The 25140-nt window shown below is 42.0% G+C and overlaps 1 protein-coding gene across 1 annotated transcript in view; it reads left to right on the top strand.

The window, feature by feature from the left end:
• Nucleotides 1-24528, top strand: part of NWD2 (NACHT and WD repeat domain containing 2) — a gene marked incomplete at both ends in the record, with an annotated part of 186828 nt that extends 162300 nt beyond the window's left edge. Inside the window, 4 exons of the mRNA XM_082653949.1 lie at nucleotides 7633-7836; nucleotides 10309-10453; nucleotides 16084-16673; nucleotides 20596-24528. Of these exons, the coding sequence (XP_082510075.1) occupies nucleotides 7633-7836; nucleotides 10309-10453; nucleotides 16084-16673; nucleotides 20596-24528 (4872 nt within the window). The remainder of the gene's footprint in view (nucleotides 1-7632; nucleotides 7837-10308; nucleotides 10454-16083; nucleotides 16674-20595) is intronic.
• Between the last annotated feature and the right edge of the window lie 612 nt (nucleotides 24529-25140).

The raw sequence follows: 25140 nt of genomic DNA, 5'->3' as shown, positions 1-25140 counted from the left end.
ACCCCCTCAGTACACTTTAGGATGAATTACCAAAGATGCCAGATCTTATGTTAACAAAAACCACTTCATTTTGTTCATCTTTATGCTTGTACTAATCAGCTCAGGCTGCCATAACAAAATACCATAGAATGGGTGGCTTAAACAACATAAACTTATTTTCTCACAGTTCTGGAGTTTGGAAGTCCGAGATCAAGGTGCCAGCATGGTCCGGTTGCGGTGAGGACGCTCTTCTTGGCTTGAAGACAGCTGCCTTCTGTCTGTGCTCTTGTTTGGCGAAAGGGGCTCTGGTCTCCCTTCCTCCTCTTATAAGGGCACCAGTTCTACTGGATTAAGGCTCCACCCTCATGACTTCACTTAACCTTAATCACCTCCTTAAAGGCCCTATCTCATTCACATGGGGGGTTAGGTCTTCAACATATGAATTTGGGAGGACACTTGTAGTCCATAGTAATGCTAATCTTTTTCAGAAGAGTTGAATTTAAACAGCTCAAACCTGGTTATTAACACACCAATAATAATACAAATTGCTTCATTTTTTAACATTTCTATTTTATGTGTGGGTTGTCAGCTCCCCCTGAAGCCTTGCCTGTGTTCCCTGTAAAGGTTAACTCCACGCCTCTGTTGCTCTTCTAGGCCGCTAACTCAGTGAACCCAGGTTAATTCGTTTAAGCCTTTTTATCTCCACCCTGGAAAGTGGTGGAGTTTGTTCTTATCTCACCACATAGTCTCACCTTCCTACCACCTGTAAACAACCATTTACCCATTCTTTCCTGCTTTCTATCTTGTTTCTCTTTCTTCAGTCAAGAGATGTTTCCCTTCTCTATCTATCCAGCTGTACTTCTCAGTATTTATTTCTATTACATGTATGTATGCTTGAGTGTGCCGAGTATGTATGTTTCTCTATAAACTATGTTTAAGTAAAGTAGTGATACCTTACCCCGCTTATATTGCCAAGTGCTTTACATTTCACAGAGTGTTTTCACCTAGAGTAACTATTTGATCCTCACAAGAAACCAGAGTAGATGTGTGCCCAGATAAATACACAAGGGTAAAATATTATCTCCGTTTACAGGTGTGAAAGCTGACATTTTATACTTAAAAAATTTTTAAATCAGTTGTGAAGATGTTTCTTGACTTTGGAAAAACATTGAGAAAATAACACTAAGTATGTGAAGCAGGTTCAGCTGACTCTCGGAATGGTTTAATTGGTCCTACTCTGCAACAGAGCACTGACTGTAAAGGTTGGCTGTGAGCTCCAGGGAATACATCACAACCATCTTTGTCTCTCCACCCAATGTCAGATAAAAAGAATGACAACACCCAGGGCCATAACACTGAACAGTCCTCGTGAACAGTGCCTTCCGGAAGTATGCAGCACACAGCTTGCACAGACATGCATGGTGGCCCGGCCAGGGGCACTGGCTAGCAGAGACATCACAAGTAAGCCATCTGCAGGCACCTCAGGAGGGAGCATAGCACAATAACTTGATGAAGTAGAAAGAATGAGGTTTTTGAAAGCCCCATATTCAAGTGCTAGTATTTCCATGTCTTCTTAGAGAAGTGGTCTGGGCAAGCCAGGTGAGGTCTGTGAGCTTTGGTGTTCTCTTCTGCAACTCTCCCTATTTCACAGACTTGTGAACATTAAATGAGATCATGTACAAGAGAAAATTGTATATATGAGTGTGGATTTTATTTTAATAAATAAAAGAGAAGCTTATAGAAAGGAAGGAATAGTTCCACCTGCCTTGTATTAGTGACTGGGTGGGAGGGAACAGGGCCTTTACAGAGTATGTGCTTCAGCTTGTTATAGCACCAGTGGTGGGGCGGGGAGGGTGATAGAGTCTCTCCCTTCCAGCTTCCCCATGAGTGATGGCTCATCAACAGCAGTCCAGGGTGCACTTGCCCACCTGCCAATGAAGCCTAGCCTCCATAACCCCAGAAAGACTGCCCTCACCTGTCTTTCCTGATATCTCACAACAGAGTAAAAGCAAAGACTTACTGAGATCACCAACACCATCGAGAATACATCAACCCCTCTGCTCTGTTTGCTGCAAGAAAAACTGCATTAGCATCAGACTCAGACCCCAAAGATTCTCAATTCCAAGCCCAGGCAGAACTAATTGCACATAAAGAGCTGGGGGCTGGGGGCAGTGGAGGGCAGGGGAAAGAATCAGTGTTTGCAGTGGGGAAGAAAAATCAATTGAGGGGAAACATAATGTTATCTCTAAGCCTTTGAAAGCAGTGGCTTAGATGTATCTGTATCAGTGGCTCAGATGTATCAGATGTATCTATAAAGAAGGAAAGGATGATACAAAGAGTAGAGAGTCCTTTTACATTTAAGTTCTCAGTTATAAGGAAATCAATGGTTCAGAAAGTATTTCTTTTTTAAAAAATTGAGGTGAAATTCATATAGCATAAAATTAAGCTCTATAAAGTGAACAATTCAGTGGCATTAGTACATTAACAACACTATGCAACCACCACCTCTATCTAGTTCCAAAGCATCTGGAAGTATTTCATATGCCAGAATTTTATACACGGACACTACTGTTAAAAACAGTAGAAATTTTTCTTAGACTTTTCAACCATTTGGGCTTAACTCCAAGATTGTATTTGAGTACTCAGTTGGATTGTTGCTTCTTGCCTGACTACTATTGTATATCTTCAGTGTTTCAGGATGGGCCAAATTAAATATGTTTTTACTTAGGTGGGTGGGAGAGGCAATGATAGATTTCTACAGACAAGAGAAATCCCATATGTTTATGTTCATACGTGTATTGACAGCATGAGTAAACAATTCAATGAAAAGTTGAAAATTATTTCAGCCACATGCATTTCTTCCATACAGGGTCACACAAGCAGACTGATCAATGGTATAACTAATAAACATGGACCTCAATGCAAAACCAAATATAGTCCCTCAACTCTCCATCAAGTTTCTCCAGAAACTGGCAAAGCTGTTTTAACCAAGCAAAAAAAAAAAAAAAAAGATCTTCTTGAATACTGGGGTCAGAAGGATGTAGAAAATCTGATTCTTCTTCAGTTATGGGAGTGAATATTCTACGACAGTGAACAGAAAAGAATGCTTTCTTATACATAGCTTCTGTAGCTGCCCTAGGCTCGCATACTCCCCATGGCTCCAGGGCTAAGGAATAGTCTGATTAGAAAACCAAGACTGGACCTCCATCTTGCCACCTCCACTTTTACTGCTAGCGTTTTAGACTTGGTCCTGCATCTCTACCCCTGCTCTGAGCCACTGACCATAGGAGCTGGACTTTGCAACTGAGTTGGACTGTATCTTCCTCTAAATTGACTGTTGCCAGCCCTGGCAGATACAGCCATGCCTTGTGTGTTACCTTATAACTGTAGACACATAGAACCCAAAAAAAAGTCTTCCTGAAAAATGTGGTAGCAAATTTCCCTTTTGCTGTTACTCTCTCTGCTATTTCTCAAATAGCAAGGTAAGATTGAGACAGAATCCTATTTTGGACTCCTGGAAAGTAACTGCTTCGTGAGTTATAAGCATTCCACCCAAAGGAAGAATCAACAGAGAGAAGGAGAAGGCTTGGGGAGAACAATCCAATAAGTAACTTTAAGCCTATCTCACATTATTACTTTTCTGAAGTTCTGTATTGCTTTTTATACAGTAGGCGCTCAATATAATTTGTTATTTGAATTGGATGAGGATATTTTTTCTTCTTTAATAATCTCTACTCTAAGGAACATTTTGCCTTACTATACTGATGAAATAATTCTAGTATTTGGTGTCAGCTGTCAACTCAAATAATTATTTTTAAATAGTCTTCGATTTTTTGTAATGATCTGCTGTGTTCTCTGTCCTGTCCCTTTGGTGCTTGCTAACCATTACTCATGAGACCACATATGCATTGCCCATAGCAAGTGGACCTCAAATTCTAGATTCATTTGTAACCGCATTTTAAAACCCAGATTCCTGGGCTCCCCAAGCACTGTGGTCCTTCGGTCAGAGAAGGGATCTTGTAGCTTATATTTTAATAAACACCCTGGGTGATCCAGGTGCATGTCATCATGAAGCACATTTCAGAAACTGATCCGTAAATTTGATCCTGCCCTAGACTCTGAGACCAGCTTTATTTAGAGCAAAGCAAAGACGGAGAACCAACAGTAAATTGCTAATACAGAGATGATGGTCCTTTCCTGGGACATGACCTTGTTTCACTAGTCGCTATTTTGTCCTCTTTCCCACTTCATGCCTGAAATACAACTGGTGTTGCCCTGGATCTTGGTTGCTGGGTCCATCATATTCCTGGGCTTCACTGGCTGTCGACGAAGAATTGTCAATTACTAAATCCCATATTTAATGTTTTGCCTGTTCACCAAGTCCTTCACCCAGTGGCCAAACTCCACTGTTTGCCTTTGGGGATTCCTCCAAAAAGTCCAACTTCTACTGCTTAGAAGTCTACTTAGTCCCTTCCCTGCCCAGGTAGGTTTGCTGGATAATTCTTCCCAGTACTAAAACCTCACTCTTCATGACAGATTTTTCTTTTTAATTTTAATTTTATTTTTTTAATTTTATTTTTTGACTGTGTTGGGTCTTCGTTGCTGCACGCGGGCTTTCTCTAGTTGCGGCGAGCGGGGGCTACTCTTCACTGAGGTGCTCGGGCTTCTCATTGCGGTGGCTTCTCTTGTTGTGGAGCACGGGCCCTAGAGCGTGCAGGCTTCAGTAGTTGTGGCACACGGGTTCAGTAGTTGTGGCTCTTGGGCTCCAGAGTGCAGGCTCAGTAGTTGTGGCACATGGGCTTAGTTGCTCCATGGCATGTGGGGTCTTCCTGGACCAGGGATCGAACCCAAGTCCCCTGCACTGGCAGGCAGATTCTTAACCACTGCGCCACCAGGAAAGTCCCCATGAGAGATATTTCTGACTGAGGGTGCTGACTATCCTTATCCAGAGTTAGCCAAGATGAATAGGATAGTCACCAAGCTGCCTGCCCTTAAAAAGATCATCTCCCTCTGTATCTGTGGTAGAGTAAGAGGGCATGTCTGCTCATTTACCCAAGTTTAACATGAGAGATTTTAGAAAAGGAATTGTTAAGTGAAAAACAACTCTAAATAATATTATTTTTGTTGCATACAGCCTGTTGTCAAGAATAGCCCAAAACAAATGCAGATTAAAATAAATGTGCTCTAGGACTGCCGTGGTAGTGCAGTGGTTGAGAATCCGCCTGCCAACGCAGGGGGCACGGCTTTGAGCCCTGGTCTGGGAAGATCCCACATGCCACGGAGCAACTAAGCTCATGAGCCACAACTACTGAGCCTGCGCTCTAGAACCCGCGAGCCACAACTACTGAGCCCACGCACCACAACTACTGAAGCCCGTGCTCCGCAACAAGAGAAGCCACTGCAATGAGAAGCCTGTGCACTGCAACGAAGAGTAGGCCCCGCTCGCCGCAACTAGACAGAAAGCCTGCACACAGCAAAGAAGACCCAATGCGGCCAATAACTAAATAAATAAATGTTTAAAAAATAAAAATACAATAAAAGTGCTCTTAATTGGCATTTAGGGCTGAAGTGAAGGTTGCTGACAAAACTGGTACTTTCCCAAATTGTTACTCTACCTGCTGAGATCTGAAATATTATCTTTGAATATAAGAAGAAGTTTCAAATAAGAATAGTACAAACACTAAGGATTTCTTTCTCTGTCTTGGTTCATTCATTTATTCAACAAATATGTTTTTTAATATTTTCTATATGCTAGGAATAAACAGTTCTGGCCTCTGCCTTCATGGGGCTTACCATCTTGTTTAGGTCACGAATTTATTTTGGAAACAGGTCTACCCAGGACTTTTATTCCCTCACCTGACTATGTGAGATGAAAAGAACACTGTGGGTTGCAGAGGTAGTAAGAAATGCCCCTAAGGAAGCCAAACCACAATTCTCCTTCCAACGGATACACAAGGCTGGAAGTTTATGGTAAAGGTGCTAGTCAACAGGAGGAAAGGATGAAGATGCCCACAAGTTAAATAGAAATCTTCCCATGGATACTATAAAGCAGACCAACTTGCCTTGGATAGTATAGATCTTTGTTAGAGTTCTGTATGTTCCTTCCTTGTTTCTACTAGATAAGACATGGAAGATTAATTGAAATACCAAGTGCTATATGAGCTAATATTTTTGTTAGCTTAAGTCAGTGGTTCAGGCACCAGGAGAGCTTACTAAAACAGAGATTCCTCAGTCCTATGACCAGAGTTTCTGATTCAGAAGGTCTGGGGATGGGCCTGAGAACTTGCAAGCCTAACAAATTCCCAGGTAACACAGATGCTGCTGGTCTGAGGACCACATTTTTAGAACATGGGCTTAAGCAAACACTTAGAGGAGCCTTGAAAATGTTGCTCCACAAACGAGGATAGACAGCATCATCGGGTTTAAAAATTTTAAATACCTGTTGTTTATCTCACTACAAAATAATACATATGTATTGCAAAAAACAGTTTTAATAAAAAAGCAATAAATTCATAAAACAACCAAAGTAAATTCAAAACCATCCACCGAAAGATAGCCATGAGTAAACTTGCTGTGTATTCTTATAAAATCTCTATGTGTATGTTTATGTCTACAAATATATACGATCTCTCTCATATATATATAAGATATATATACAACATTGAATTCATCTTATATGTACTGTTTTGTAACTTACCTTTTCACTTAACAGTATATTATAAACATCCTTCTGCATCAATACAGTTCTAAAACATAATTTGGCACATCCTTTGAATAGAGGTACCAAAATATATATAAATGTATTTAAATGTTCCCACTTGCTGGACACTTAGGTTTAACCCTTTTCTGTTCAAACAGCCTCAGCATAAATATGCTAAGTCATTTTGTACATCCTTAATTATTTTCTAAGGACAGATTTCCAGAAGAAAAATTGCCAAAACTCATGTATGTTAAGTCTTTTAGTACATATCGCCAGACTGCCCTTCAGAGAAATATTGAATCGATTTACACAACCATCAGCTGTATAGAGGTATTTTCTCACATGTCCACATGACACTGAGCATGTGTTTTCCTTTGCCAGTTCAATAGGGAGAAAATGATACCTTGTTTATATTTTGAATTTTTTCCAGTTACCAGTGGAAACTTTATGTGATTTATAGTGACATCACATTCAGCGATCTCATACTTGTTTCACTTGTAGCTGTGTAAATCTGGGGCTTAGAATCAGACTATAAACTCTATACAAGGCAATTTTTTTTTGTTTGTGAGTTTACATGTTTGATATTTCATAGAGTCCAGCATGTCATTTTTCTTTGTTACAAACAAACAAACAAAATTTCAAAATAGACAACCTTTGTTAGGTTACGTAAACTTTGGGAAATTTTCTTTGCTACAAAATTCTGTATTTTTGATTTGTCTAATATGATATGCAATCTCAGTATGTGAATTTATTATACTACGATATAAATGGACTAATTTTACTTATGAAATAATCCATGTGAAAACATATCCAGTGTGATTACAAGAGACAATGGATAGAACAAAGTATCTTCTTATCTATTTATTAATATTTATTGAGTGGCCATATGATATGAATACTGAAATGGACTTTCTTGGTGATACACTAAACTGAACTTTCTCGGTGATACACAGGGACTGTTAGGTGAAAAATATGGGAACATCCGAATCCCTGGAGAAGTTGAAGCGTCAGAGTTTGAAATGATTTTGGATGCTGCCATAGAGGCGAAGCTGGAGACCAAGTTACTGGAAGAGTGGTACTGTCGGGACGAGAACGCGGTGCCAGCAGCTTATTACCTCAGACCCAAATCGGAAATGCTGAAAAGCAATAAAAATGCAGTAAGCTATCTTTCTCTCCGAAGTATGTCTCTCTCCATGACTTTAAACAGTTTATGTCACCCAGGGGTAGTTTTCGCCACAGAAAAGGCACAGTAGACAGAAAATTATTCTGCCCTGGACCCTAAATTTCCTTTTAACAACTAAATCCAAAGCTAAGAAATCTTCTAATTTTTAATCCACCTTTCTTTTTTGGCATCTCAGACTTTCCTGCTGGGGTCTTTTCCTTCTTCATGAAGTATATCTCTTAGAAGTTCCATTAATAGAGGTCTATTAGTGATAAATTCTGTTTATCTGAAAATATTTGTATTTTTCTCATTTCGCTATAACGTGTCTATATATATTCTGACTGGTGTATGTTGTGCTTCCTACATTTGTGAATTCATGCATTCTGTCAGTTTTGGAAATTTCTCAGCCATCATCTCATCAAATAATGTCCCTCCTCTATTCCTTTTGTTCTTTCCTTTGTGGTCTTTAATTAGATGTACAATAGATTGCCTCAGTCTATTCTCCACATCTCTTTTTTAAATTTGTTTAACTTTTGCTTTTTATTTTTTTTAATTTTATTGAAGTATAGTTGATTTACAATGTGTTAATTTCTGCTGGACAGTAGTGTGATTCAGTTATACATATACATACATTCTTTTTCATTTTCTTTTCCATTATGGTTCATCACAAGATATTGAATATAGTTCCCTGTGCTTTACAGTAGGACCTTGTTGTTTATCCATTCTATATATAGTAATTTGTACCTGTATCCTCCATGTCTCTTAATTGTCTTTTATGTTGTCAATTTCCTTATCTTTCTGTGCTGCTGTCCAGAAAATTATTTTAGATCTTTCATCCAGTTCATCAATTTTCTTCTTCAGCTGTGTCCACTCTGTTCATGCTTGAGTTTTCAAGTTCAAGAGTTATATTTTTAATTTGTGAACGATTTTTTTTGGGGGGGGGTCTTTTAAAAATCTGCCTAGCTGTTTTTTATAGTCTCTAGTTTTTTAATTCAGTATGTTCCTTTAACATTTCATACATTGTTAATTTATAGTCTTGTGCCTTATGTAGAATCTTGCAGTGAGGTTGAGTCATGCATGAATATGATGGAAACATTAGCATTGTCTCTTCTCCAACTTGGTTTCCAAATGTATCAATCATGTGTCCCCCGAAACTGAATGAAGGAGGTAGAGAAAATGGGTGGGACTATTCATTGCACAGACATTTTAGAGATTAAAAGAAGGCATAGCTATCTATCCCTCTTCCAAAGAGAACATCCTTGATACATTCAGCACCCAGGCAGCTCTGAGAGGAGAAGAGCCGTGGGTTAGCAACAGCTCTTCATTTAAGGACCCTGTGTCCATACTCCAATATAAAATAAAAAGTTAAAAAAAAAAAAAGAACCCTGCGTCTTTGTCATTCTGACATTTAGCATAAAGCATGCTCTCCATGCAAAATGAAATCATGTCAGATTCCTCAATTTTTCTTCTTCTTCTTCACATGCATTTTTCAAAGTAATTGTCTGCAAGACTATGGAGATGAATATTGGGGTAAACCCCAAACCATTCTCTTAGGTAAATATGCCAGAAGTAAAGGTAGTAGCTGGTAAAGCAGATATCAAGAAACATGATACCTCAAGAAATCAGTTTTACAAAGTTGTAAAACTTACACATATACTACTATTTAATTGGCTTTAGTTGTTCCTTCTTCATTTGATTCCATGATCGTCTAGGGAAACTTCAATTATTCTCTAAACCCCACATGATATTTCTGCATAAACTGTTGTTAAGTAAATGAATGCTTGAATAAGATTATCAGCAAGACTCTATAAATGTTACTTTCTTGGTAGGTACTCCTATTTTATTTCCTAAAGGATCATAAAAATAAATGAGGAAGAGGGCTTCCCCGGTGGCGCAGTGGTTGAGAGTCCGCCTGCCGATGCAGGAGACACGGGTTCGTGCCCCGGTCCGGGAAGATCCCACATGCCACAGAGCGGCTGGGCCCGTGAGCCATGGCCGCTGAGCCTGTGCGTCCGGAGCCTGTGCTCTGCAACGGGAGAGGCCACAACAGTGAGAGGCCCACGTACAGCAAAAAAAAAATAATAAATAAATAAATAAATGAGGAAGAAACAACTAAAGACAATTAAATAGTAACATGAGTACCTTCCCTTTAACTGTCTCTCCTCTTTAGAGGGTAGTGAAGATATGATTTTGTTATGACATGTGTATCAAAACTCAAGCAGCAAATACATGGTATATTAAGAAATCCCGACAAACAAATCCTGTTTGGATTCACACCGTTGTGTCACCTGGGCAAGTTCACATCACTTTCAGGGTACTGGGGAGAGGAAATGAGATACTCACTGTTAGGCACCTACTATGATAAGGCAAAGAGTAGACTTTCAAATAACAATAGTTCTCTTGCTCTTAAAGACTGGGTCTTCTATGATGATTTTAAGACCAATATCTCACTTTTACAATTCCATAGGTGCAGCCCCCTGCCAATGCTGAGAATGAGAAGACCTGGCAAGAGATATCAGATGAGATCAAGAAGGTATTTAAGGTTGCTGTAAAACTGTTATATGAAAAGAGGAAAATGAAACACAGCCAAGCCAAGAGGTACCTGTTCTCAGGTAATTTTTATGCATCTTCAGTAAACTGAGGAATAGATAAATAATAGATACATTCGCCGCTTCCCTTTTATGGTTCTGCAAATTTAGTTGTATTTACTGCCCGATGAAATTTAATTTTTCTACATGTTTCCACCTCCTGGGGAGGCAGGTATTCTTTTTATTCAAAGATAAGCCTTTACTTACCTTGAGGAATTCTCCAAAAATGTGACTTTAAAAGAACACAGAGGAGGCTGGATATAATAGACCAGACTCTGCCACTGTTTCTCAGTTGAGCTGCTCATTCATTCACTCAGCAAACACTTATTGAGTGCATACCATATGCCAGGCACTGGGACTACAACAATGACAAAGCAGGCAAGGTCTCTGCTCTCCTGGAACTTACTTTTTTAGTGGGGGCAGCGGGGATAAGTGATAGGCAATCAGATAAATGAACAATATCATTTCAGAAAGGATAAGTGCTCCGAATAAAACAAAACACAGTAACAGGATAATAGGGACTGATGAAGGCTGCGGGGGGTCCAGATTTAGATGGCGCAGGCGGTAAGGAAATGACTTTCGAGCCAAATGACAGAACGAATCAGAGCCGGCAATGCCATATCTAAAATAGAGAATTCCAGGCAGAGGGATTACCAGGTTCAATGTCCCTGAGACAGGAATGTGCTTAGCAAATTCTAGGAGCAGGAAGAAGGTAAAGGTAGCCAGGCTTGGAGGAGGAGAGATGAGATCAGAAGGTGGGCACAGGCCATAATAAGGACCTTGTGTTTCATTCTGCTGTCAACAGAAATAATCAATAAACAGTCTCTAATAGGAATAGAAAAGAATTTTATTTGAGCCTGAGGACTATAGCCCAAGAGACACAGATTTAAGAAGTACTTAAACTGTGTTCCACCTGACTGCAAAATGGGGGAGGTTCATATAGGCAAAAATCACAAAGTTACAGTTAGTCGTCCCATGAGTCATTTATCAAGAATCATCATTGGAGCTGGCAAGAAGTCAGGATGCTTGTCAAATAAGGATTGGTTGGGGTCTGAAGTGGTCGAACAGGTACAAGGGGAGACCTTGAGACCTAGGCAGATGCTAGCAGATATTGTTTTAAGAACGACAATATCCTTGTATCCTTGAGTCTGATACAGCTCAGAGAATTCAAGTTCTCAGTGATACAGGAACATGTCTGAAAGCACATCCCAATGGCCACCCGGCTCCATTTTGAATGCCTCAACCACAGTTATTCCGTTTTGATTTTTAAATGGTTAAATCAGATTTTAGTGGTTAAATCAGATGTACAATGCATGTTTGACAGGCCAGAAGACAGGCTGTTGTAGTTAGCATAAACGTCAATCCAAACCATGTGTAAGCCAGAATGACTTCCCATACCTGTGACAATTTCTTCCATCACTGGGTAAGATGGGAAGCCATCGGAGGTTGGGAAGTAAGGGAGTGGCAGGATCTAATTTAACCTTAAAATAAAAGTCTCCCCAGCTACCGAGCAGAGACTCACTTGTGGGCCTTTCTCAGCCGTGGAAAAGAGGCTTTATTTTGAGGAATTGCCCAGGAAACCACATATCTGAAGAAATATGTCAGTCACAGTTTCCAGGGGACAAACACGCCTGGGTAAAAGTAATCAGTTAAGTAGCATTTATTTTGAGAGTTGATAGTAAAGAATTATTGAAGAAAAAGCAACAATAGTTGCATTTTCAGACTGGTTTTGTGAATGGTGTAGCAAAACGTTTGTGAAAACCGAAGAAGCGCTTGATATCATTCTCCTTGGATATACATGTACTTCAAGCTCAGAGGAATTATATATAATTTTGACAAATTCATTCTCCTGACGCTGTCAAAAAATTAGGTCTTATTTTAGTTCTCCCTAAAAGTACTAAAATTGGCAGGAATAAGTACTATCTTTAGAATATACAGGTTAACATATATCCTTATTCCTTTGGGATCTGTTTGACCCATTTAGAAGCCCTGGTTCTTCATCTTTATCAAGGGCAGAACTACCCAGTTTTTAAAAATATGCTGTATTAGGAAAAAAACACCAAGAGCAAAAACTTTCCTATTCCTGATGTAAGAGACACCAGTTAGGGGAGGGTATCCTCTCGCTTAGAGTCAGACAGCTCAAGTGTTCAAATATTCATCGGCAAACACTTTCTCTTAATTTTCTCCACACTAAAGAACATGGTCCACATGGATAGCCACATGAAGATTAATAATCTCATACTATGTAGTACGAACTACTACACGAGGACTATTTTCTACTTGGGGTTACATCTTAAAGATATGCATGATCATGAAATTTTTATTTACTTTACATTCCAAACTCATTTTAAGACAATGTCTGCACAATGAAAATTGCTGAAGAAGGGCCACCTCTTTGAAATGAATAGAGTATATTTGTTTTGTGCCTGTCTCTCCAGCCTATCAATAACCAATGTTGTGGTTGGACCAACCCTTGTGCTTCTTACTATGATTGCAAGATACCCTTCGGCAATCACCATCAGGAAAGTTTGAAAAAATAAAGCCTTATTACTCACAGGAGCTGGCAATTACACAGCACACCTGGGGCCACACAGCAAGGTCACAGAGAGAGAGGGGGGGGGAGGGAGGGAGGGAGGGCGGGAGGGAGAGAGAGAGAGAGCGCGAGCGAGCGGACATCGGGTTTTGCTTTTACCTGGGCTCACTCTTTATTGGTGAATTTAAAACATAAGAGCGGGAATTTAAAGCACAGGAAGAGAAAAAAAAACAAGTGGCCCAAAATTTCAGTGATTACTGAAATCAACCAAGATCTCTAAAACAAAGGAACCTCAGTGAGTGGAGGTGGCCTGGCTCTGTATGTGTGGTTGTTGATGAGTTTGTTCAAGATAGCCATCATTGAAGTGGATGCATCAGCAATCAAAGCTCAAGTCAGACACATATTACAAACAAACAAACAAAACCCCCCCAAAATGTCAGGGTTTATGCTACAATAGTACTTTAATATTTTTAAGCAGACCAGATAGAACCTGGAAATGTGTACTATTTATATTTGAATGTATTTTTTCACAACACTTCCAGTTTTATCTTTTTAAATAACAGGAGAGGAAGAGAAGTAAATTAGACTCCAAAACAGTGCCCTACTGTGAATGCCACAACTGAGTGGTCTTGGGAATAGTAGAGAGCTGAATGTCTCATGAATGATAGCTGCCAGGGCTGGGAATCTCCCCCTAGTTTTACCTTCATCAGGTTCTGTGATGGTTAAACTTTAGGATATTAAGGAAAACGCAAAGACAGAAAACAAATACATTATTCTAGTAAGGGGGAAGCTTATAATATTCATTGACAAATAAATATCAGAAATTGTTATTAATAAAAGTCCCCCAAAATGTTGAGGATGCACTTTGCTTCTAAAAATAACTCTACAGAGTTGATTTTGTCTCACATGGCTCATTTATTCAGGGATATTTATCAAACAGACATTCTTGCATACAGCCTCTTTTTATCCCCCTGAGTCAAGCTTGGATGGGCTCTACCAGCTTGATTTGTCTGTAACTCTTTTCATGTTGCATTTATGATCAACACGCCTGATTGGCACTCTGTTTCCATAGAGGTGATAACAAAGTCAGGTTACAGTTGGTCTGTTTTCTGGGAGTCAGGGGTGACAGTACATATCTCTAATTATCATCCATTACATACAGATACTGCAGGTGGATCACCTCCTTTCTCTTCATGTTACTCGGTATACAGCACTGGCTAACCTAGTGTGCCCCTAGCATTGTACCCAGATGGTTGGAAAAGAGATGGGCCAAAGGCTGCTTTCTGTGGGAGCTCATAATGTCCAGATTTCTTACATCTTCGCCTGTCTACATTATAACAAGTTCTTAATCTTCTATAAAAAGAAGAGTAGATATATGTTACAAAAGCTCCTTTAACTGGCCTCCTGAACCAACTTGCCTGAATAAAACCCTTTGTAAAACATACTGATGTGAGGGCTTCCCTGGTGGCGCAGTGATTGAGAGTCCGCCTGCCAATGCAAGGGACATGCGTTCGTGTCCCAGTCCGGGAAGATCCCACATGCCGCGGAGCAGCTGGGCCCGTGAGCCATGGCCGCTGAGCCTGCGCGTCCGGAGCCTGTGCTCCGCAATGGGAGAAGCCACAACAGTGAGAGGCCCGCGTACCGCAAAAAAAACAAACAAACAAACAAAAAAAAACATACTGATGTGAATGGCACAGCTCATTCAACACTGGTGGCTATACACATGTCTTTTTTACTTAAGTCACAAATTTTTATCAATTGCTATCATTACTGGAAAAAAACAGTATCACAGAAGTTCTGCTAAAAGGCACCATTTTAAAATAAAATTCCCACCTTCCTTAATAGTTACTCTAGAGAATACATCTATGTTCTAGGTTTTGCTCGATGTCGGCGTTTTGGCCAGCACATTGAGATGTTCTCAGTTACGACCAGACCCATCCCTCCCCCCATGTTTCCACCAGATCCCAGCCCAGTAGTCACCCCCTTAAGAGAGCCTCCCCTGACTTCTCCAAGTGGGTTAGACCTCCAGGTGTGTTTGCTCTCATGGCACCATGTTATTCACCTTCATGGGCCTAAAAATAATCATAATACATTTGTGGGACTCTGTGATTCATGTCTGCCATCCTCCACTGGACTGTAAGCTTCATAAGGTTTTTTTTTTTTTTAACATTCTCAATTTTCTCTTACCATTGTATCCTAAGAAACTAGCAGCGTACCTGGAACATAGTAGATGCTCAATTAAGACCAACCGGATGAAGAAAAGCAGAAAGGCAGAGGAGGAAGGGAGGGCAGCCCATTTTAAAAGCCTGTTTGCCTTAAAATTCATTTCCATTGGTTTAATTATTTTAGTTATTTTTTATTTGACTTCCCTAAAACCATGCGTAAATGATATTTTTATTACTACTGATCCAATTTTCAATGTTCTTATGGGGCCTCAAATGATTTAGAATGCTTATTTACTTTTATGTAAACATATGTATTGTAAACCCTAACATGGTTTCTCTCACAAGAAATAAAGCTACAAATTAAGTCATTTTTCTGTACCTGCTCTGATGGATATAACGGTATTTAACAGTGACATGGATAATGGATAAATAAAATCAGCACAAAATTATATTTTGAACCCGTTTTTATATTTTTATTTCCACGTATCTGTCTGGGGTACAATGCATCTCAAACAAAATGGTGAAACCACGTTGTAAGGAGAGACTGAGAAGGAAGCAATAGACTAGATACATCACTTGGCCTCTTCCTCATTCTCTCCTGGCCCCAGTCCGTGCCTGCTCTCCACTCTTAGAACTCCTGAAGTCTGGGAGGGAAGCCAAACAGGAACTTAAGTGTCAACCGTAAGCTTGGTATGCTTTCTTTCTTATGCTTATGTTCCCTCAGGTTGCGGAGGAAATTAAATCATTTTATTTAGAACCCATTGTTCTGGGCTCCAGGCTGTTTAGGAAAAGACAAATAGGAAATTAAGGAATTGAGAAATTATTCTAGAGACGACTCTGCTACACACTATAAGCAAAATAAACTACCACTAGTGACTTGAGAGTTATGTGCTCGGAGCGTGGGTGTGTTGCATCTTTGTTCTAGACAATAAACTCCTTGCTGTATTTTCTTTCAGCTATAGAGGATGAGTTTGACTTTGCTCTAGGGAAGCAAACTCCAGCATTCCTGAAGAAATGTGTTTGCTATATTAGGAAAATTGCTAACATTGAGCGTTTCGTGAAAATCCCGGAGATGGGAAAATACATGGATATAACTGGAGCAGAACCAAGGATTATTCGGGACCCAGAAGCCCAAGAGAAGCTGATAAAACTCCGGGATGAGTTTATTCCTACCATTGTTGCATCATCTAATCTGAGAGTGTACACATCTGTTACTCATTGTGACATGAAACTAGGCTATTCCCAAGAAATAGAAAACCATTACATAGAAGGACTCGGTAAACAATTTTATGAGGACATGATTGACATAATTCAGGCCACGGTACAACAGAATTTTGACACAGAAACGGATACACTCTACGACGAAATCCTTCAGCATTCATCACTATGTAAAACGTATGCCTCCTTCTACGAGTACAAATGTGAATCTCTAAACATCGTGCATAAATACATTCTTCCAAGCAAAACTGGGCACATCAACCCTCTTGTTATATACGGTGGACCGTGCACTGGGAAGACCCTTCTGCTAGCTGAAGTAGCAAAGAAGGTAAAAGCCTATTCTTTTACGTGTATATTTGTAAAAAATTTTACTTTGGGGAAAAGATCAACTGATCAAATTCACTTCCATTTTCTGTGTTTACCATGCAAATTATAATCGGTCCTTTAGGAACGGATACTTCAGTGTTTCTCTTTTGCTGGTATAACAGTTATACTGAAGAATAAGACTCACGGGGTCCTATTCTAGAATAGCTTTGTTTTGTCTCTTACTGTTCAAACTCATGTTATGGGGCTAGTTCTCACCTAGATAGAAACTAGGGCAGATCTCACAACTCTTCTCATCACTCTCAGCAATGACGAGCACTCCAATCACTTCTGGATATTAACTCCATCTTAGTTCAGCAATTACTCTGTCCAGTCAAAGATGATAATTAAAACTTCAGTCTACATCTCCCTGCCTGAGCTGAGGTCGACCATACACAAGGCACCTCCAGTGGGAAATAGGGACATGGCCATTTTCTCTTTTCTTTCAGCACACAGCACTTCTTCCCCTCTGTCCCTAACCCCAGCTGCATTCTGACCCCTGCAGGGTTGTGGTTTAGGGGATACATCCCCTAAAGGTAAGGTGGCCAGAACATTCTTATATGACCAGTACTGTTCTGACCTGGGTTCGGCACTCTGGTCCTGGCAGGTGTTTAACACTTCCGTTTCTTCTGAGGTCTTTTCATGGTTTCCCAAAGGTCCTTTCCCTCCCCCATCCCCCTCCTTGTCCTCACTGAGCATCTCTCACCTACAGTTCCCTAGGGTGACACAGGGAACTGCATTGCTTTTCTATCTAGCTGGTCACCTCCATAGCTCCTAGGCATCCAGCAACACACATTTCTAGTATCTTTCTGCCAAGAGCCTCTCCACAACCCAGCAAACCCCCTTAGACCTGGGAAAACAGAACCGACAGAAACCCTCGTCAGCTCACGCTTGCCAGTGGCCCACATATGATACATGGGAAACACTCAGGTATTGTTTTGCCCTGAGAAACTCCAGCTCCAATACGGCAGCTCTCTTATCACTCCTCCATCAGAGCAGCTAGCCAGCCTCATTCACTCAACCTCCATATTCCTCAGATGTCATCAGATACAGATGGCCATGTCTCCCAAGCCCTAGGGGGCATCCTGAAAGTGGTCCATTGCAGCCCCTTTCCCTAGGCTAGAAGTGAGGGGTGGGCATCTCTCAGCCCTCCCCTTTGGGAGTGGGGTGGTGAGAGATACAGCCCACGGCATCCTCATCTCCTACTTTTTTCTTGGCCTCTTGAATCTCTTTTTCAGGCTGGAGGTGGGTAGTCCATCAAAGGTAGCAAAACTAATTTTCAAAACTCCCTTTCAAGTCTTGCAAGATGGGCCGGAGCTTCTATCTGAATGTGGTATCTGTTGTCTAAACTGGCTGACACTAGTACCAGTTTTAACCTCCTGTTACACTTGCTATCAAAGTCTGATGGTTTATATTATCCTGGTGTTACTTCAGAATCTTTGTATTGTTCTTCCCATGGTCAGTCTCTTACGAACAGATCTTTCTTTAACTTTGTGAACATTCTCATGATTTATCACGTGCTACACAATTTCAGGTAGATCATCTTGAGGACGAGAACTGGAACAATTGTGTTGCCCCTTATGGGGGGATTACGTTCCAAAGTAAGGTCACAGGAGACAATCGGGTGTATCAAGCTTATTGGGTTGGCCGAAAAGTTCATTCGGGCTTTTCTGTAACACTTATGGAAAAACCTGAACGAACTTTTTGGCCAGTCCCAATACTTGAAAAGTCCTGAGGAAGGCCCATTTGCAATCTCTCTACCTGCCAAGCCCAGCTGCTGGTTTTTCTTCTTGTGTTAGGATGTGCTTTCTTTCTTTAACTGAACACCCAATGAAATGGCAGGCTTACACTTTAGGGACATGTTGCATCAAAATAAACGTGTGCATGTGCACGTGTGTGACTGTCTGTCTTTGAACACTACTTTGTACATCCATCTTCAAACTTTAGAATTATTCCAAGGAAGCAAGATAGTAACACTACAAGGGGAACTGAAATCAAATGAGAAAACATTGGTGTGTCCATTTCACCCTCATTCTGGGGCTTTTTCCTTGTGGAGCAGGGAAGGGTAAAGGTGGTTGGAGGGCCAATGTGCATGTGATGCGACCCTGTGTGTCTAGCATGGGAGTTACATGATGTGTGCTGATATGCCTGTATACATACGCAGTTCCCGTGGCCAGTGTGGTGACAGTTAGTCAGGTTTCTGAGCTCTCGCTGTTGCGGATATGTTGTCCAGCCACCAGCTCTGCTGAGGAGGCTTGCCTATTTCCAGGTCCCCTGCCTGGACTCTGCCTGCTTCTCCTCCCTCCTGGGGAACATCTGCTCCCCCCACCCCCTACCACCCCCACCAACAACAACCTGTGCTCTCATGAGCTCATGTTCCTTGTAAGGATGCAGACAGGCCTCCCGTGTTTATCTCCAGGTTACCTCCTGTGCAATCGACTTCTCCTTGGACGTGAGCTCATGATCAGAGGGCCATTCTTTACAGACATCACACATCCCACAACACGTGATTGGGAGGAGGGAGGACGATGCATATAATCGCCATAAGCCATCCACATAGGGGCAAACAAACTGCCTTCTGTTTCTGATTTGCCACCGAAGGACAGCTGTAAAATGGCAACATTACTTTCCTCCAAATTAGCTTCAAAGGTTTGGGCCAAATACCAACAACGAGTTGCTTATTTTCCTTAACAGTTCATTCTGAAACTGACATCCATGAATCTTTTCTAAACTTACTCATACGTTAACCTGAACTACCAATTGGGGAAACAAGTTTCATAAACTTACTTCTTAATGTGTTAAATAATACGTCCTTTTCTAAGAAGTATCCTCGGTGAATTCCAAGGATTACTGAATAGTATTTTCTCCCTAAAAATATACTTTGGAGTGTTTTATACTTTGATCATATCTTTTTGTCTTTACCTTTCCAGACAGAAAAATATTAAAACTAGCACCCCCCTCATATACTTTATCTCTTTAACTATACAATTTAAAAAGGGAGAGTGGCAGAGAGAGCACACTAGAATGAAGGTCAGATATGACTTCTACTCCATTTTCATCTCTTGGTAATCATTTAACTCCAAGCAAGCTATTTTTGGCCTTGGTTTCCTCTTCTGTTACATGATACTGTAATCCCATGTGCCCTACAGAGAGACAATACGAGGCCTGATGACTGCCTGTGTTATATAGTAAACTGTCCGTTATAAAGCACAAATTCAGCAAAACTCGTTTAACCAGCATTATATAGATTTTTATGGTAATGATAAAAAATAATCATAATGATGACCCTATAGCATCACAGTAAAGTGTCTCTGAATCATACAAGATTATATTCAGTATCATTTTAGTGCTGAGTATTTTTATTGCATTCTAATTAACTGGAAATGTGGTCAGCCACATATATAGCCTTATGTGATCTCAATTAAGGAAATTATTTGACTCAGTATAATGTGTCATTACTTAAGGTCATTACTTAATCTATTCATTAAACAAATATTCACCAAGCACCGACCATGTGCCAACAACCATGCCAAGAAATGGAAATTCAGCGATGAGAAACTAAGCATACTAGATATTCGGGTTTACAGTTTGTGAAATGCTTTGTAACTTTTAGAATACAAGCTAAATTCTGCCTTGTGATTGACGAACACTGTGATCACCATTTTAATACCTTTAGTAGAGGGAGCCTGAGGGTCTCACCTACAGACTTTAGTGCATGAGCTTTCTGACAGCTCTCTGACCATCTCAGGCTTTTCCACTTCCTGGTTCTAAGGTACTTTCTGCCTGGTCAGGGTTACCAGAAGGCTGATCTTTGCAGAGGGCAAGGGTTGTTGCATGTGACCATGTGAATATATCTCTCTATTCTAAACACCACCTTTATGTTCTAGGCTTATGGCTGGCTACATGAAGACACAGGACCAGAATCTGACCCAGTCATAGTCGTGAGGTTTCTAGGAACCACAGACATGAGTACTGATCTTAGGACTCTCCTTCTAAGTGTCTGTGAACAGTTGGCCGTGAACTACCGGTGCCTGGTTCAGAGCTACCCTAAGAAGATCCATGACCTCCGCGACTTATTTATAAACCTCTTGAATGAGTCTTCATTGCAGAGACCCCTCGTGGTCATATTCGATGCCCTGGAGCAGCTCTCAGAGAGCCACGAGGCCAGGAAGCTCTGGTGGCTCCCGGTTCACCTTCCCCGATTCGTCCGGATTGTCCTCTCCACGCTGCCCAACAAACATGGGATCCTACAGAAACTAAGGTGCCTTATCCACGAAGAAGACAACTACATCGAGCTGATTCCCCGGGACAGGAAGATGTGCAGCCAGGTGCTCAAACACCAGCTGCTGCGGGTCAAAAGGAAGGTCACGTCGGGCCAGCAGATTTACGTGAACAACGCCTTCTCCAAGTGCACATTGCCCATGTTTGTGAACCTGACCTTTAGGGAGGTGAGAAACTGGCGATCTCACAGAGACGTCGATGAATCCTCCCTCTGTGTCACCGTGCACGAAAGCATAGAGCAGCTCTTCTGCTCCCTGGAGAGGAAGTGTGGGCAGAAACTCGTCTCCCGGGCTCTAGGTTACATCACCATGGCCAAAATGGGTTTGAGTGAAATGGAGCTGGAAGACGTGCTGGCCCTTGACAACAGTGTGATGAATGAGCTCAACGAGAGCATCAGGCCCAGCAATCCCCTGAGGGTACCTTATCTGTACATCGCGAGGCTCAAGGAGGGGCTCAGTGGATACTTAATCGAGAGACACGTGAAGAACATCACCCTCCTGGTCTGGGCCAACAGACACCTGCAGCTCATAGCCCAGAAGCTATATCTGCAGGATAACAGTGACCTGCATGAAATGCATACCATCCTGGCAGACTATTTCCTGGGGGTCTGGTCAGGGGGCAGAAGGAAAGCTTTCTGCCTTGAAGACCCCTACCTGAATGGCTGTCTTGACTTGGAGAGCAGAAGCCTGCTTGAGGAGGAAAAGCATTTCACGGAGCAGGCTTCCTTCGACAGGCAGGCCCCGGACCAGCCCTGGGTCTTTCAGTGCAACCCACTGGAGCCTGACATCTTTTTCGTCAACCATCGGAAAATGTGTGAGCTCCTGCACCACCTGACGAGGTGTGGGAAAACCGATGACCTGCTCTACGGCATCATCATGAACTTCAGCTGGCTTTACACCATGATCAAAATTGGCCAGTTTGACAAGGTGCTCTTGGACATCGAGCTGGCTTACAACTGCTCGCAGGAGAAGGAGCTGAAGTTCCTGGCGAGCACCCTCCGCAGCATCAAAACCAAGGTCGTTGCGTTCCCCGGCTCCCTTTCCGCAGAGCTTCAGCAAAGACTGCTGCCCGTCGTGAGTTCCCTGCCCAAACTCAGACACCTTCTTTTAGAATGTGACAAAGATGGGCCCAAATACTGCTCCATCGTGCCATTACACTCATCCATGGATGTGACCTATAGCCCGGAGCGTCTTCCCTTGTCATCTAGTCACCTGCACGTCACCGAGATTCTGCCCACCTGTAACCCCAGTACGGTGCTCACAGCTTTAGAAAACGGTTCCATCAGCACGTGGGATGTGGAAACGCGTCAACTACTCAGGCAGATCACGACGGCCCAGTCTGTCATCCTGGGCATGAAACTCACCAGTGACGAAAAGTATCTCGTGGTGGCAACGACAAACAACACCTTGTTGGTTTACGACAATGTAAATTCTTGCCTCCTGTCTGAAGTGGAAATCAAAGGGACCAAGCATGGAAGCGGCTCCACCTACATCAATGGATTTACACTGTCCGTCAAACATGCTCTGGCCTGGCTCGAAGCCAGCAAGGACGTCACTGTCATCGATCTGCTCTACGGATGGCCCCTATACCAGTTCCACTGCTGGTACGAAGTGACCTGTGTCCAGTGCTCTCTGGACGGCGTGTATGCCTTCTGTGGACAGTACCTGAACACCACTACCATCTTCCATTTAGGGAGTGGAGAAAAGTTATGTACGGTGACGTCTGAATTTTCAGGTGGGTTTGTGAAGTTCCTTCTTATCTTGGACACGGCTCAGGAAATGGTAATGGTAGACAGTGAGGGAAGCCTTTCTGTTTGGAACACTGAGGACATCTCCAACCCCCAGCTGACCGATGACTTTGACTGCCGAAGAGAAGATAGTGAGGTGGTCAGCGTTGAGCTTTCAGAGGACCAAAGTGCAGTTCTGATCTGTAAAGCCCTCAGCATCGAGCTCTTAGATACCGGTATGTGGAAGGTGGCTGAAAAGTTCAGAGCGAAGCACAACGAACGCTTTATATCGGCTGTGCTGTCCAAGAATGGAGACTGCATCATTGCGACCATGGAAAACACTTCGGCCGTGTTTTTCTGGAGGCGGGACACGGGACAGTGTATGGCGAGCTTACAGGAAATCTCAGGTACCATAGTCAAGTTGGTGAAATCCAGTCATCACAACATGCTGCTATCTTTATCCACCAGTGGTGTTCTTTCTATCTGGGACATAGATATAATCACAGCTATGTCCAACATAGATAAGACTGGAAAACCCATCCAAAGTCTGGTGTTACCCGCTAGGGGGGAAATCATTTACTCCCTCGATGGCTCTGATTGTGTTCACAAGTGGAACTTCAGCAGTGGGTTCCTTGAAGCAGTATTTAAGCATGAAGGAATAGTTGAACACTGTGTGTTGACATCCTCTGGAGACGTCATGGTGACATCGGATGACAAGAGCAGCCAATACGTCTGGCATACCAGCAGCGGTGAAAACCTCTTCCGAATTAATGGGCAGAGAATATCTCAGCTGCTGATTACCCACAATGACCAGTTCGTGGTCTCTCTCTGTGAGGAAAATGCCTCCAGGGTTTGGAGACTGGCCACGGGCCACAGGGTATGCAACATCCTGACCACTCTGCAGAATGCCTTCATAACCTCTGCAAATACCTTCGTGGTGGGCATGACCAAAAGCAAGGTGCTGGCAGTCAGTCTTTGGACGGGAAGCATCACCAAGAAGGTCTGCTGCGAAGACGGCACCACCATTGTGAATTTTAAATTGATCCCCGATTGTCCGGACATCATTGTGTTTATCACGTCAGCCGAGACGGTGAATATCTGGAGCCTGACAGATGAAGTGATCTGTCGCCGTGTGCAACTTCCAAACAACTTCCTGAAAAATCTAGAGGATTTTGAAATTTCCCCCAATGGAAAGCTAGGCATTATTTCCAGGGGAGATGAAAATATCAACGTGCTGGATTTACACAGCGGTAAATTACGGGTGGTTCACGCCTCTGGGGTCATCTGGAGGCACAGGTTGTCTCGAGACGGTCGCTACCTGGTATACATTTGTTTCCGAAACGGGGAGGAAGAGGACGAAAATGGTGCGATATCCAGTTTGATTGTCATGAGACTGGCCGATGGCAAAAATATCGGTGCTTGCTCCCTTTACAAAACTCCAACTTTTCTTGCCCTCTCCCAGCGGCACCTGAACATCATTGTGGGTTTTGACGACGGCAGTATAGGGATATACACGGTGGTGGACCGCGTAGACGCTGCACTGAAAATTAAAATAGCCACTTCAAATAGCAGACAAATTTTCAATAATGCGACACAGACATCCAGGCCAAAGTGTCATAGTTACTGTTTTAAAATGTCTGTGGATTGCTTATGGAGAGAGTCCACTGAGGTCTTTGCAAGAGACAGTCCCATCACAGTGAGTGACTCCATGGAGCCCAACGAGGCAACGCCCTCCAAGAAACACAACTCTTGCTATGACCGGGTGTGCTCCGCCCTGGAATCCAGGGGCCACAGCTATGCCCCTGACAACTGAAAAAATGTTTTTCCTGCTCAGCAGAAATACATAATATGTAAAAGAAAAAAAAGTATCTTCTGTATCCCAGATGATAAACACTCATTCTTAAAGGACAGGAAAGATGCTGGAGTCCCAATGCTAATTATTGCCATGCTCATGAAATGTACAGAAATGTGAAATTGGTTGTGAGGTTGGTCTTCTTGACAAAGTGTATCCAGGAACGAAGTCTTAACAGAGAATTTCTACAAATCGTATTTACATGGCTATATCAACTGGAAGTTAGAGGGTAGTTTTTAAATTAACTGGACGGGAAGAAGCAGCTTAACTCATCCCATTGTCCAGATGAGAGAGGCTAGAGCTACATAGAGACCATTTGGACTGAAGTTACTTCTACAGCAACTGGTTGAAATTTGTAAACACAAATTGCTGTTGGACTTCAAGTGATTGTGTGGATAACTAAACACAGCCTTAATCTCTCCTTACATTTTATGATCCTGACAACTGTGTCAATCCAGTCTGCAGATGGAAGGTCTAAAGGTGCAAAATAATGTAACAAAAATGCCCAGATGTACTCCCAGTTTCCCAGGAGAAAGGATGTGAAGTGTGAGGCCACAGACTGACTGGGGCAAG

The sequence above is a fragment of the Grampus griseus genome (assembly GCF_964374135.1).
Source record: "Grampus griseus genome assembly, chromosome: 4".
NCBI lineage: Eukaryota > Metazoa > Chordata > Mammalia > Artiodactyla > Delphinidae > Grampus > Grampus griseus.
Note: the sequence above shows the minus strand (reverse complement) of the source record. Positions and strands in the feature narration are given on the sequence as shown.